The sequence below is a fragment of the Cervus canadensis genome, chromosome 15 (assembly GCF_019320065.1).
Source record: "Cervus canadensis isolate Bull #8, Minnesota chromosome 15, ASM1932006v1, whole genome shotgun sequence".
Lineage (NCBI taxonomy): Eukaryota > Metazoa > Chordata > Mammalia > Artiodactyla > Cervidae > Cervus > Cervus canadensis.
This window is the reverse complement of record NC_057400.1, coordinates 68,405,378-68,419,360: the sequence shown is the minus strand read 5'-3', so window position 1 is coordinate 68,419,360 and position 13,983 is coordinate 68,405,378. Positions and strand designations below refer to the sequence as shown.

The window sequence follows — 13,983 nt, the reverse complement described above, 5'->3', positions numbered from 1 at the left end:
ACTCGCCAATCTAAGACGGTGCCTATGAATCTACAAGGTAGCTGAGAACACAGGCTTTGGAGTCTGCGTGGTTGGTTTGAATTCTACCTCTGCTAGTTACTAGCTGTATGACTGTGGGCAACTTACCTTAGCACCTTGAACTTCCCCTCTCTGAGATGGACATAGCAGTGCCTAACTCACAAGGCTATTACAAGGATAAACGGGGGCTTGAAGATAAAGCATTTCACACAATGCCTTGGAGAGCAGTTGGATGTAGTAAGTGCTGAAATGACAGTGTTAACAACTATTATTATTTTCTCAATATTATACTATAATTGTAATTTTTGTTAAGTTTGGAGGTTTCTTAATTTAAAATTTTTATTTTTCAATAAAATTTAAATTTTTTAATTTTTAATTTTTATTAAAAATTTTTTTTGCTATTCTGCAATTCTATTGCTATTCTGCAATTCTGAATTTGCTGAAAAAAAAAGAAACAATTTTATCTGGGATTGGTGGAAGGCACAACATCAATGAAGGTCATGCATGAGTCACCAGCTTGTGACTCAAGCAAGAAAGGACAACTCATTATTTATCTGAAACTCAGGGAACAAAGTAAAATGGGACTTCTCTAAAGTAGGGCAGAATAAACAATGATAAATGCTCCACCCAGAGAAGTGTTGCAGGAAGGGGACCCCTTCCAAGACCTGAGAGTGAGTTCTTGTCTAACATTCAGAAATGAATTGTCCCGAAACAAATGGTCCAAGGAGACACAGCTGACAAACCATAAAACCCGAGACGGTGAGTCACTCAACAGAGTCCTCCTGGGTTCCTTTAGCCTGCTGCTCTCCACCCTTCCCAATAAAGTCTCACGCTCTGTCAGCCGTGTGTCCCCTTGGACAATATATTTCCAAGTGTTGGGGTCCCCCTTCCTGCAATAGAAGTGTTTTAAAGAAACATCAAGGCAGGCATCTGTTCATGTCACCTCTTGCTCAAACTCACCAATGACTTCCCATTTCTCTTAGGAAAACACACGCTCTCTCAGTGGGACCTGGAAACCTCGCACAAGCCCTGCCCACCCTGCTGACTTTTATCACTCCTCACTCCTCGTTCAGGCGATGCACACTTGTGGTTCCCTCATCTTCCCTGGGTGGCTTCTGTGCAAACGCCACTCTGCTCAGATGTCTCTTCCTCAGACAAAGCCTCTCTGTCAGCTCAAGCGGAAATAGTCGCCTCTTCTCAGTCGCTCTGGGAACCTGCGTCCTGCATGAATTTTGCCACGTCGTCATTCATCATGATCAGAAATGAGATAATCTGTGCACTGTTCACTGTCTACCCCAATAGAAGGCTCACCCTACGAGGACTGGCCTTTGTCTATCTCATCACACATTCCAAATATCCCCCAAGACCTACAAAAGTGCCTGTCACCAAGGGCATGTTTAAGAAATACGTGTTGAAGGAGTGAATTAATAACAACAGGAATAATACCACCTGTTGTTTACAGCTGAGCACTTACTATATGCTATGCATTATCTTATTAATCTTAACAATGGTACAAAGTTAGATGCTATAGTAAGTGTGGGATTTGAACCCAGGTCAAATGTACACACGCACACATGTGCACTCTTTACAGGCGAACAGGCAAAGAGAAGAATACAAGGAAACAGGACAGCTACTAGACTACCCAACACTCCTACCAGGGTTTGGGAAGATGACTAGGGTCAAACCTGGGCCAATTTACTTTCTGCTCCTGTTCATTCTCCTAAGGGGAGTGAAATGCCTGACCAACATCCAGAGTTATAACCAAGGACCATGCGAATCATCCATTGCTGAGGTGTCCTCACTGCACTCAGCAGTCAACCACACCACACAGTATCACGGTCCAAAACTATGGTCCCCAGACAAACATAACTCAACATTGATTTTTTTTCTGAAAATGTCTTCTACATGTTATCTTTTTAAAGGAAAGAAAAAGTTAACAAGTTACTGCTTGTCAGCCTCCAGACTACTATTCAAAGATGTTGTTGACAGCAGACAAAGGCAAAGAAAAGATGATTAATTCTTGAGAAATAAGAATGGGGTGTGATTCATCCAGTTGGAAAGGTTTTGGAGGGGTATGCTATGAAGGGAACTTGAAGAAAAATTATTATCTACTATTCAAAGTATCCTATTGAAATTATATAATTAAAATCTACCAAGCATCCCAAGAATAAGTACAAATAAGTTAGCCACACTGCTTAGGCTTTTGACTTGCACAAAAAGGCAGTAGTTGACACTGTATGACTCAAGATAATTAAATAGCTGGTCCAAACACTCATACTTGGACTCACTGTCAGCAACAAAATGCATGATCTCTGGGATATCACTTGCCTTGACTTTTTAGTACCTTGATCTCTTAATATATAAAGAAATATTATAATTACTGCCCAAATCAGGGTTATTTGATACATTTTGATATTAATTCTTAATAAGGTACTATAAATTTCCACCTGATTTCATTGTAAAGAAAAAGAACTAAGACCTGAAGCCATGATAACTATGTAAAAGTAGACTTTTAATCATTTAAATGTATGCTACTTAGGGAAAACTATAATGGGAAACCCAGGTGCTCAATGGTAAAGAATCCTCCTGCCAATGCAGGAGATGAGGGTTCCATCCCTGGGTCAGGAAGATCCCCTGGAGCAGGAAATGGCAACCTACTTCAGTACTCTTGCCTGGAAAATTCTATGGACAGCGGAGCCTGGTGGGCTACAGTCCATGGGGTCAGAAAGCGTTGGACCCAACTGAGACACATACATATTAGTGGCACAAAATCTCAATGTTTATTTTACCTGATATATGAGGATATGATATGTCTCCTTAGAACATATACAGCTTTAAACACACACACGCTTTCTCTCACTCTCTCACACACACATCAGGCTCTTTCATGGGAAGATAATTATATTGATCCACTATAAGCAGACCTAAGCTTCAAGCTATTTTCCAATCTAAAATACCAAAAAAGGGAGAGAATATATATCTAGCGCCAAGAATGGAAACTGAATATTTTGCTGTACTTCCTTAAAGACACAAAATGTTACAGATAAACTGAGGGCTTCCGCTGTCCTCTTTCTTCCCCAACCAGTCCCCTTCTTTTTTATGTCCTGTCCAGAAATCTAGGGCTATATGAACTCAGGATGCATTTTCCCTCCATAAATTTAAGTGGTTTTTTTTCCTATTCAATTAGGCATATCCATAAAAGTATGTATAACTTTTGAAATGCATTGCTGAAATTTGCATAAGTGTACCAAACTGTGTATTATTTTGCTTTCTCCCCCATTCAACATCATGGTTTGAGAGTTTTCTATGTTGACATATTGATATAGTCTATTCCTTTTCTGCATAATATTCCATCTTACGACTATCCTACACTGAATGCATCTATCCCCCAACTGATGAATACTTAGACCAGTTCTCTTTCTCACTGTTAGAAAGCTGTAGTAAGCAAGGAGTATCTTTGTACATGTCTTTCTGCATGTGTGTAAAATTTCTCTGACGGCTCATATGGTAAAGAATCTGCCTGCAACATGGGAGACCGGGGTTTGATTCCTAGGTTGGGAAGATCCCCTGGAGGAGGGCATGGCAACCCACTCCAGTATTCTTGCCTGGAGAATCCCATGGACAGAGGAGCCTGGCAGACCACAGTCCATGGGGTCACAGAGTCGGACACGACTGAGCGACTAAGCACAGCACACAGCAAAAGTTTCTCTAGGCAGGTAAGTATCTTAAAACGCAATTATCAAGCCATAGGAAATGTCCAACTTGTACATTACCATGGACTGCTGAATCGGTCTCCACAGTGGTTATCAAGCAACATAATCTACCAGAAGATTGGCTAAATAATAATTTTAAAAATCAAGAGAACTAAGATATGCAAGTCACTGTTCTAAGCAATTAATGTGTTTTATCTCATTTAGTTTTCATGAAAAAAAGTAAGAGGTTAATACTAATGATACTCCTACTTAGAGGTGACAAAATAGAGATACAAAATGTTATATAACTTCTCCAAGGCCACATGGTTCCAAGAGGCATAGTCAAGCTCTAAACCAGGCAACATGCCTCCCAGTTCATGCTTGTAACCGCTATGGACACTGCCTTTCATGAATAAGGACAGGAAGAGACCTTCCCCTGAAGACTGCAGCTGCTTCCTTTCTCTATTTTCTTACTCTTGATCCCTGTTCCTTTTATTCCTTGTCCCTTTATTTTTCCCTCTCCCTTACTCACGTCTCCCTTGGTCCACTTGTAAACATGTCTAGAAGACTGTGGCTCAGGTGATGGCATTGGAGGAGTACTCAGAAAGTTATTTGCTCCTAAAGCAAGATGTGGAAACAGGTTACAGTATCATACAACTCCCCACAAACATGAGGATACAAGGATACCTACTTTAAGCCATAAAACAGAGACCAACAGTTCAATAAGGTCAGAAACGCAGAATAGAATCTGGAGACAAGCATAACTGATTTTCCTCAGCCCATTTCTCTTCTTCTACAACAAGATTTCCTTGCTCACTTGGTTCACATTCCTGGTTTTAACTATCCCAAACCTGTATTCCCAAACCTAACCTCTTTTTGGGCTTTTAAAGCAGTCAACTGTCTGCTAGACATTCCCACATAGATGTTTCAATTTTAAGGTAAACAAACCCATCGCTGGATTCTGATGAACTTCCACTTTCTCCTACATTCTGTCTCTTCTTCTCAATTTCCTCCTAGGTTTGGCAGAACCACTGCACCTAAACTGAAACACGAAGGTCTCTACATCACTCCTCACATCAAACCATTCCACTGATTCTACCTCCACACACACACTCCATCCCTCCACTTCTGGAGCTGCCGCTGTGCTCCAGGCCTGTGTCGTCTCTCACCGGGACTATTTCAGGAACCTTCTCACTGGGCTCCTGCTTCAAAGTCCCCACCGCATTGCAGATAAACGAGCACCAGTGGCTCTCCTCCGCTCTGAACCTCGCCACAGTGCCCTCCTGCACCCAGGATAAAGTTCCTTTCCTAATCCCAGCTCCCATCTGGCCTTCAATCTCCCCGTCTTTTCCAACCCCCTTCCTTTTAGTGTTCATCCTTGCATCCTATTAAACTGGGTTGCCCAGGCCTAAATAAACTGTTCAATTAAACTTAACAAGTATGCAGAGTTTTGATTTTTAAATGATAGAGTAATAGTTACTCCTTTAGATCATGTATAATTTCAAACGAGATGGTTGAATGGCATCACCAACTCAACAGATATGACTTTGAGCAAGCTCCAGGAGACGGTGAAGGACAGGGAAGCCTGGAGTGCTGCAGTCCATAGGGACGCAGAGTCGGACACAACCGAGTGACTGAGCAACAATGACAACATGAGAAAGAAGCCTTATCATTTTTTTTCTGTTGTGGTAAAGTCATTTTGTAAATAAGAAATAACATTTCATTAAGAAAAGAGAAGGAAAAACTGTTCAGGTCCATCCTCTGTTGTTGTTGTTTTTAAATCAAGAATTGAGTTATTCTATTTCCATTCGTTCCCTTCATTGTGGCGATTGCCAGTATAAGTTCTAAGCAGTTAAGGACTGTGGACGTCAGGATATAATCGGGGAAACAGGCACCAATCTTAATTCAGGGTGCTTAGGTAGACGGTGGAAGAGCTGAGACGCCAGAGAACCTGGAGAAAGCCGCAGACAGCCTCCACAAGGCCTAGGTGAGCGCCCACAGCGGGCAGAGCCAGCGGTGAGAGGCAGTTTGACAGGACATGGGGACTCGGGGACTCAGATTGAGAGGACGCAGGGCCGAGCCCGGGCGGGGGCTGAGCACCGCAGAGGGGGAGCTCCCGCTACACCGGGTGAGCCGCAGAGGGCGGCCCCAGGCTCCGGCTGAGTACCGGTCAACACCCGCATCTGAGCAAACCACCGAAGCCGGGGCAAGACCCACGAAACAGGATTAAAGGGAACCATCTCCAAAGTTCACACAGGACGAAAGAGGGAAGGCTTTTCCCTTCCTTCACACCCGCTCATCCTCCACCCGGGCCTCTCACCAGCCTGGCGGTCACCACCCTGGCTGGAGTACCTAGGTACACACCGCCGGACAGCCTGAGGCAATCGGTCGAGGTGGAGCTGGAGCATTAGGAGTTCTAAAAGCTCGCCCAGCGTGAGTCTAACGGTCGAGCACCACCACGGCCGCAGGTGCGCCCAGCAGACCAGGGGCCGGGAGAAGCAGCTTGTGGAAGCCTGCGCCGTGCCATGAGGGACGGGAGAGGCCCCAAGACCAAGGGGTCCAGGATCGACAACAAGGCCGAAGAGGCAGGCAGAAACAAGGGAGAGGATGCGAAGCAATAAAATCACAAACGCAATCCTAAATCTCCAGCTCCAGGTCAGCTCCCCTGCTCAGGCCAGCGGCAGTTCCTCCCCCTTCCGATGCTGACTGCTATCCCTCCGGTGACAGGCTGCTAACACTGGCCCGCACGTCCTCAGCGGCTGGCTGGCGTTTTGCTATCCGCTCTTGCTCTTTCTGCAGCGCCCACCAGGAATGTCTGTGTTCCTCCTCTTGCTAGTAGCATCCTGTATTTCCTTCTCTCCTCCCTAAATGACCAGCCAACTCATTTGGATACTTAGCAACTATTTAGTAGTAATTAATGGCTAATAATGGTTAATATATTATCGCTTCCAGATAGTATTTGGAAACTACTGACTCAGTATAAGAATTTCAGGTCAAAGTCAGAATCGCTTGAGTAGATTTTTGTGTGTCCCTTAAAATGTAAATCAATTTGAATGACATAACACAGGTGAAGGCCTAATATAAATAGTAATGATTTTTGTTGTTCTTAGTCACTCAGTCATGTCTGACTTTTTGTGACCCTATGGACTTCAGCATGCCAGGCTTTCCTGCCCTTCACTATGTCCTGGAGTTTGCTCAAACAAATGATTAATTGAAATGTATTTTGATCACAACTCTACTCATGGTTGCTGAAACATTCAACAAGGTGAATATAGCCTTAAAATACATTTATATTTCTAGATAAAGAAATCTAGTCATTGTCATTACATAAATTAGCCTAGAAACATACTTGCTGTAAATACCAAAGTCTTATGGTTTTGAATCAAAAGAAATTTACTTTTTTAGTGGAAATAGGAAGCATTATCCTATTTGCCTGAGAGTCACTTTCCAGAGGGGACAAAATCCAAGATCAAAATCAGAAATAATTTACTCTGTGTATAGCTATGTTAATCAATGAAAAATGGGGCCCAAGCTGCAGAACTGTTACAATAGTAAGTGGTTCAAAATTGGACAGGCTGTTTTAAAAACTGTTTTCTGGTATGATGGTTTCTTCACTATGAACCTATATAAACTTATGAAAATCTATTTTTTAAAAATTCTTTTTGTTGTTGTTTTCTTAATTTATTTTTAATTGAAGAAAAATTACAATATTGTATTGGTTTCTGCCATACATCAACTTTTGACTACATTAGGATAGTTACAATTTTTGTGGATATGCTGACTCCTATAAACAAACCCCCATAAGATAGTCACAGAATACTGAAAAACATGCATGCATATACATGGGCCAGACAGATCTCTCCTTATGATCCTACAAGGAAAACATAAAGGCTATGAATTCATAGAAAGATGATTTCTGTTTATCAACTAATACATGATATTCTTCCAATTAAAAAAGTAAAACTGTCACCACTACATTTTTAAGCCCTCAAATCTCAACCACCACTAACCGGGCTCCAAAAATTCTCAACAAAAGAAACATATCCATTCTACCTAAATACGTGGGCATAATCTCACCACAACTATCAGAATCTTTTAAAAGTAGTTCATTCATTTCAGTGAACAGGGTAAAAATCCAAAAGCAGTAAATGACCACAAACTGATGGAATCCCAGTAGGCTTCTGGGAACAACAATGTGACCCCAAGAGCTTTCTTCTTCCATTACATCATTAAAGGAAAAAAAGATGCTTTTGTATGTAAAACTAGAAAATCAAGGTTAAATGAGTCATTCGTTTTTACATAATGAGATATTAGCATTCATGTAATGAGTTTTTATGTAATGAGTTCTCTCTTAAAAAAAGAAAACACAAGTTTAAGTTTATGTAATTACCAAACCTAATAGTAAACCTGCCAGGATTCTACCATAAAACTGTATACTTTAGACAAAAGGCAAAGGTAGAAGAGAAATTACTTTTCTTAGCATGTGAGAAGACCTTAACAATTTCTTTGAAAATAAAACCTACATGCATACTCTGTACTGAGTCAACATTCAATTAACATTATTGAGTGATTAAACCATGATGTCTAGGAAAGCCACTCATGAGTAAGACCTGACAAGGTACCTTTCTGGTAATAAATGGCTGTGGTTTTTAAACACACTATTAGGTGAGGGGAGATCCTGCTCATACAACCCAACCAAGCTGAAGAAATTCATCACTATGAGTCTAATTCATCACAGCTCGGAGAAGATAAACATGACCTGGACAAGGTTAAAGGACAACCCCAGACCATGATATCACAAGGCTCTCTGCCGACTGGTCCCGCTGAGTGTGCCTCAGGGAGCCTGTGTCTCTGATGCTAGCTGTCCGTACAGTGCCCGACTTTGTTTGTGACAACAAAGGGGTCAAAGATTTGAGATGGAGAAGGAACAGGACACAGCCTCCCAAAGCAAAACCAAACAAGGAAAAATAGTCACAATTGTATCGGGAGAAGTAAAATTCTAGGTTGAAACTTGACATTAGAAAATATTTTTCTTCAGTTAGTCAAAGGGATATTAAAGGGAAAAAGATCAATGTTTCTCAGATCTTGCCAGTAACTGTTTCTCTTTTCTCATAGAAACAGTAGATTTAAAGATTATCACATACACACAAACACACATGGCTGCTTTTAATTACAGCAACTTCAAATTTTAGGGACAGACGTGCCACGCTTTTCTATAAGGTTTAAGTGTATCTGGCTCCACATTTTAGAGCCAACAGCAAAGCAGAAAGACATAGAGAGCAAGGTACATTTCAAACAACTTCAGACAAACATTAGTGGTAAGAAACATTACATAAAAAACACTAGGTATTTATAGATTTTTTGCTTAAAAGGATTACATGGGAAATTTTAGGTAGAAGAAAGATTTTTAAGTATCCCATGTTTTCATGGCAGATAAAAATGCAGAGACCCATGTAATAATCAGAAAAAATTATATAAGATGCTCTTCCACGTACTATCATGGATTAATGATTTTGGTGGGTCACATCACAGCCTTATTAAATATAACAGACATCTTCAATACACCATACATTCAAGGTCTTTCTGCATCAGCAAGTGGCTGAGAATAACTGAAGGTTGAAAAAACATAATCCTCTTTATCTACTTAAACCCTTCTTCATAAATGCCTTAGACAGCTGGACCCTTCAAGGTCCATGGAGTAATAGAGTTGACTAAATTGGTGTTTTTATACCTGAAAATGTCTAATCTAAGAGCCTCTTGGCATACAGAGGGGAAACATCATATTTTGAGATAATTCAACTAGGTTCATCATTTCCTTCCTTTTGATTCTATTTTAAAGAGAAAGAGCAACAGAAATCCCCACTCCCACCTAAACCTTACCCCCAACACAAATGATATATCCTTAAACATGCTCAGAGGAGCTCGAAACTATGAAAAGATGAAGCTCGGCTGCTGAGGGGCAGCAACAGAAGGCAGGATCTTACCTGATGTGGCCAATCAGTTCAATAAGCTTGTGACTGAAAAAATAAGCCGTCAGCTCAGACACGTGGCTCAGGACGGAACAGACCCCAAAGAGAGTTGTTGTTCCGTTCAGGTCCTCCAAATGCCAGTAGAGAAAGGTGAACACGAAGCCATACCCAAAACCCATAAACCAAGCCACGAACAGCACGGAGCCGTACTGCACGCTGCAAAGCAGCCTGATCAAGTCCCAGAAGCTGAAGGCCCGCGAGTGGCTGGTGGCAGTCGGGGTCTCCTCAGACGACTCCGTGGAGCTGTTCCTCTCCACCTGCGGGATCTCCACCTCCTTCCCTTTGCTGTCACTGTTTTTGAAGTGGCTGTAGCGGAATCGGAACTGGGTGGCAACAATCAAGGCCATGGTCATGAGAACCCCAAAGACGAAGAAGACGATCTGGTAGTTCCGGTACTCGGGAGGCTTACAGCCCTTCCCTTCGATGAGCACGTCTACGTGGGTGTAGTCGATGCCGATGCCCACAGACAGCATGGCCAGGCCCCAGCCCAGGGAGCCCCACATGCGTTGCAGTCCATAGCGGTCTCTGTGCTTTCCCAGATACTGGAGTGTTACTGTGTCCACAATTGTGACGGAGGAGGCACTGAAAAATTCTCCTATTATGACAACTACCAAGATCACCAAGAATATAGCTTCCACTTCTTGTTGATCATAAACAAGAGTGACTTGGTCAGAAGGTACCGACTTGGTGGTAGTGGCCACGGAAGTGGTTGTCTCCCTGGTTGCATTTCCTGGAGGGACAGAGGAGGTTGCAGTGCTTGGGTTCAAGGTCACAGTATGGTCAGTAACTTCATCAGTCTGAGGCTGCAGAGTGGGTGCCCTGGTCTTGTTTGGAGCTGTCGAGAAGATGACAGTTTCTGTGACATTGGGCCCCGCTTCTGACATCACTGGCCCTTCATAAGAAAGCACGTGCCTTTTCTCACGAATTCTTGGGGAGGTGGTGATGAAAGAGACAATGGAGGAATTTGTCGACAGGATAGTGAACGGGTGACTTGAATTGGTGGGGTGAGCTGTCGGGGGGATCTTTGGTACACATCGCAAGGTAGCGGGTTTGACAAATCCGATGCCCAGGTTGAATAAAACCCAACACAAAAGAGAAAAGAGGAGGACGATTTTGCCTTTTTTAAAGCGATCTGCAACTACACCCCAAAACGGGGCACTGCAGAATTCAATGAAGTATCGAATACCTACCAGCAGGCCACTCTGGCTGGGTGACATTCCCAGCTGCTTGTAATACACAGGCAAAAGGGGGTAGAGAGAGCCATATGCGGAGTAAAAGAAAAAATAAAAGACCTTGGAAATGAGAAGATCATTGTTTATTTTAACGCAGTGTTTCTCTATCCAGTCTATTTCCTCCTCAGGAATAGCAGCTGTTTCAGATGGGGACGGTGTTTCATTTGAAGGTGGTTCTGGTTCCCTGGAAATACCATTAAAAGGATCGGCAAGCACGTATTTTCTCTTCTGTTCCTCTTCATCGTCAGTTAATATGGCAACTTTATCATCTGTCGCCATGGCTTATCACCACCATCAGAAAGTTGACGACCTTCAAAATTTTGGCTGTTGATCTGTAAAGTGAAATTTAAAAGAGGGCTTAGTATGAAAATGATAACATTTGAACATAAGAGTTTCATCTTGTAGGAAATGGAGGCGTTTCAAACTACAACTAAAAATAATAATTGTGAGAGAGAACCATCACCATTCACTTGCAGCCATACAATAATGATAAGGAGAAATAACTTGACAAAAATCAAGTGCTCTCTCTGTGGCCACTGACTGGCTATAATTACATCTTCTAATGGTTCATTCTTCAGGTTCATTCTCAATCTTTTCACTGGTTCCTAGGGAAAATGCACAAATAATAGGGATTACGTCTAAACCAAATAGAGGGTAAACAGTATTTACAGTTTCTTGGTTTTACTCTTCAAACAAATCCACTGCGCTGTGAAGTCTAGAATGTTTAGAAAATAAAGGTAGCTAAAACCATTTCAGTTTCTAGGAAAAAACCAGAAATAAGCCCTTCACCACAACTACAAATGTGATGAGAAAAGGGGACCCAATTGCACATTTGCATCTGCACTTGGTCACTACAGCCATAACAGTGATATCAAGATAAGGAAGGAGTCTTTACACTGCTTATATTACATACATTTTCCAGATGTGCTTTTATAGACTGTAGTTTAAGAAAATGTAAAAAAAATAGCAGATAGCATTTACTGGGTACATACTCTGCACCAGACAACACTGAAAGATCTTTAAATGTGTTAATTCATATTCATCACAATATCTCTACTGTCTCCTCCATTTCACAGATGAGAAAAAATGAGGTGTAGTGAGTTTAAATAACTCACATGTGCACAGCAAGAATTTGAACCCCAATATTATGATTTTAGGCTTCCCACATGGTTCCGTGATAAAGAATCCACCTGCCAATGCAGGAGACACAGGTTCAATCCCTGGATCAGGCAGATGCCCTGGAGAAGGAAATGGCAATCCACTTCAGTATTCTTGACTGGCAGACCCCATGGACAGAGGAGCCTGGGAGGCTACAGTCCATGGGGTTGCAAAAGAGTCGGACATGGCTTAGCAACTAAACAATGACATTATGGCTTTTGGACATATACTCTAGTATACCACACTAAACTGCCAAATACCACATTTTGGATAATAAAGTGCTATTAAATCTTTTTATGAGACAGCGTGTTTCATATGAAAGATAAACAAGACAACAAACGCATAAACTCATCGGAACAATGCCACACTGCCCAGAATTTCCTTTTCTTCTATTATACAAATGATTAAAGAGACAAAAGGTCTTGCTTGCATCAAGATTTGTCAAGGTGCAATGAGTATATTTGGATGTAGGAGGTGTATATATTAAATACCTATTAATTCCTTTCAGCTTCTTTACTAGAGAGATATAATTCCACCCTTCGGAATACATTTTGCTCTCCCTTTTCCCAAAACGAAAAGTAAATTTCTGAAGATCTTCCAAAATCATGCTTGTAAACATTTAAAAATCTCTACCTAGCTCCAGGCAGACAGTAGAAACATAACTTAATGAGGCCTGTGTAATAAGTCTAAGTCAAATTATCTTTTACCCCCAAAGGCCGGGTGTCAACATAGTTATAAGCTTTGAAAATGTTTATATATTTCTCTTTTTTTAGGTTAAGTTTTTTTTCTAATTTGAGGTAAAATTCATGTAACAAAAAATGAGCCATAAGTGGACAATTCAGTGGAATTTAGCACATTCATAATGTTGTACAACCATCATCTCTCTCTAGTTCCCAAATCACAGTTTTCTTAATCATACAGGAAACTTTTTTCATCTCCCACAAAACTTGAAGCAAAAGCAAAATCCAATCTTCTGCTGCCAAGCTAAAAGATTTTCCTCAATGTTCTCTACTTATTTTTCTTTCATCATTAGTGCCTCCACCTACTCAAGTCAGCACCTCCAATTCTATTTCATCACCTGAAAAACACAATAATTCTCCTTTGGACTTATTTTCTAAATTAATTTCAGTTTGAGCTCAAACTTCAAAGAAATATTTGTCGTTTTTAAAATGTGTAAAAATTATATGACACTTCTGGTGAAAATGGCAGATTGAGCACATCTGTTTTCTGCATCCTTAAACCTGACCAAAACGGCATCACCAACAAACACCCACGCTTCTAAAGCCATCATCCAAGCTGTGAAAATTAACAGGTACATAATAGCAATAAAATAAAATTCTGGAAGCCAAAACATAGAAAACTGGTAAATAATGGTGAATCTGAGAAAACTGAAACCCTGGTTGACAGTGGGGAAAGCCAAGAAAAACAAATTACAATTTATTCCTCAGAGTCCCTCAAAGGCTCACGGGCTGGCCTTACTAGGTTTATCTGCAAGTAAGAGGGTATGTGTTTAAAGGAGGGCTTGCTGCTAACAACAGGGTTAACGGAGAGTCTGGACCCCAGCGCAGAAGGCTCAGTCCCCTTCTCCCCTCCACCTAGCTAACCAGTCAACTAGAGGATATCCCTCTGGAGAGAATAAAACAGAGTTCTTGAGTCACAGGGGACCAGTAACAGCTGAGCGTACGGGTGCCATACTGAAAAGAGGGGGGCCCTGAGTGAACATGCATGTCCTAGATTCAAGCCCTGGCCTGGACCCCAAGCCCCATCCCACTTTCCACACTAGGTTCTCAGAGGCTGGAAGGGTCTCCCCTGGAGAATTTGACCAATCCAAGAGAAATGACCTCAATCATGATA

The 13,983-nt window shown here is 41.6% G+C and overlaps 1 protein-coding gene across 2 annotated transcripts in view; it reads right to left on the bottom strand.

Annotated features, from left to right (window-relative positions):
• Positions 1 to 13,983, bottom strand: part of MFSD6 (major facilitator superfamily domain containing 6) — an 83,846-nt gene that overhangs the window by 50,370 nt on the left and 19,493 nt on the right. For both annotated transcript variants that reach the window (XM_043488248.1, XM_043488247.1), the window contains exon 2: positions 9,695 to 11,303. In XM_043488248.1, coding sequence (XP_043344183.1) covers positions 9,695 to 11,250 — 1,556 coding nt within the window. In that variant the 5' untranslated portion in view covers positions 11,251 to 11,303. The remainder of the gene's footprint in view (positions 1 to 9,694; positions 11,304 to 13,983) is intronic.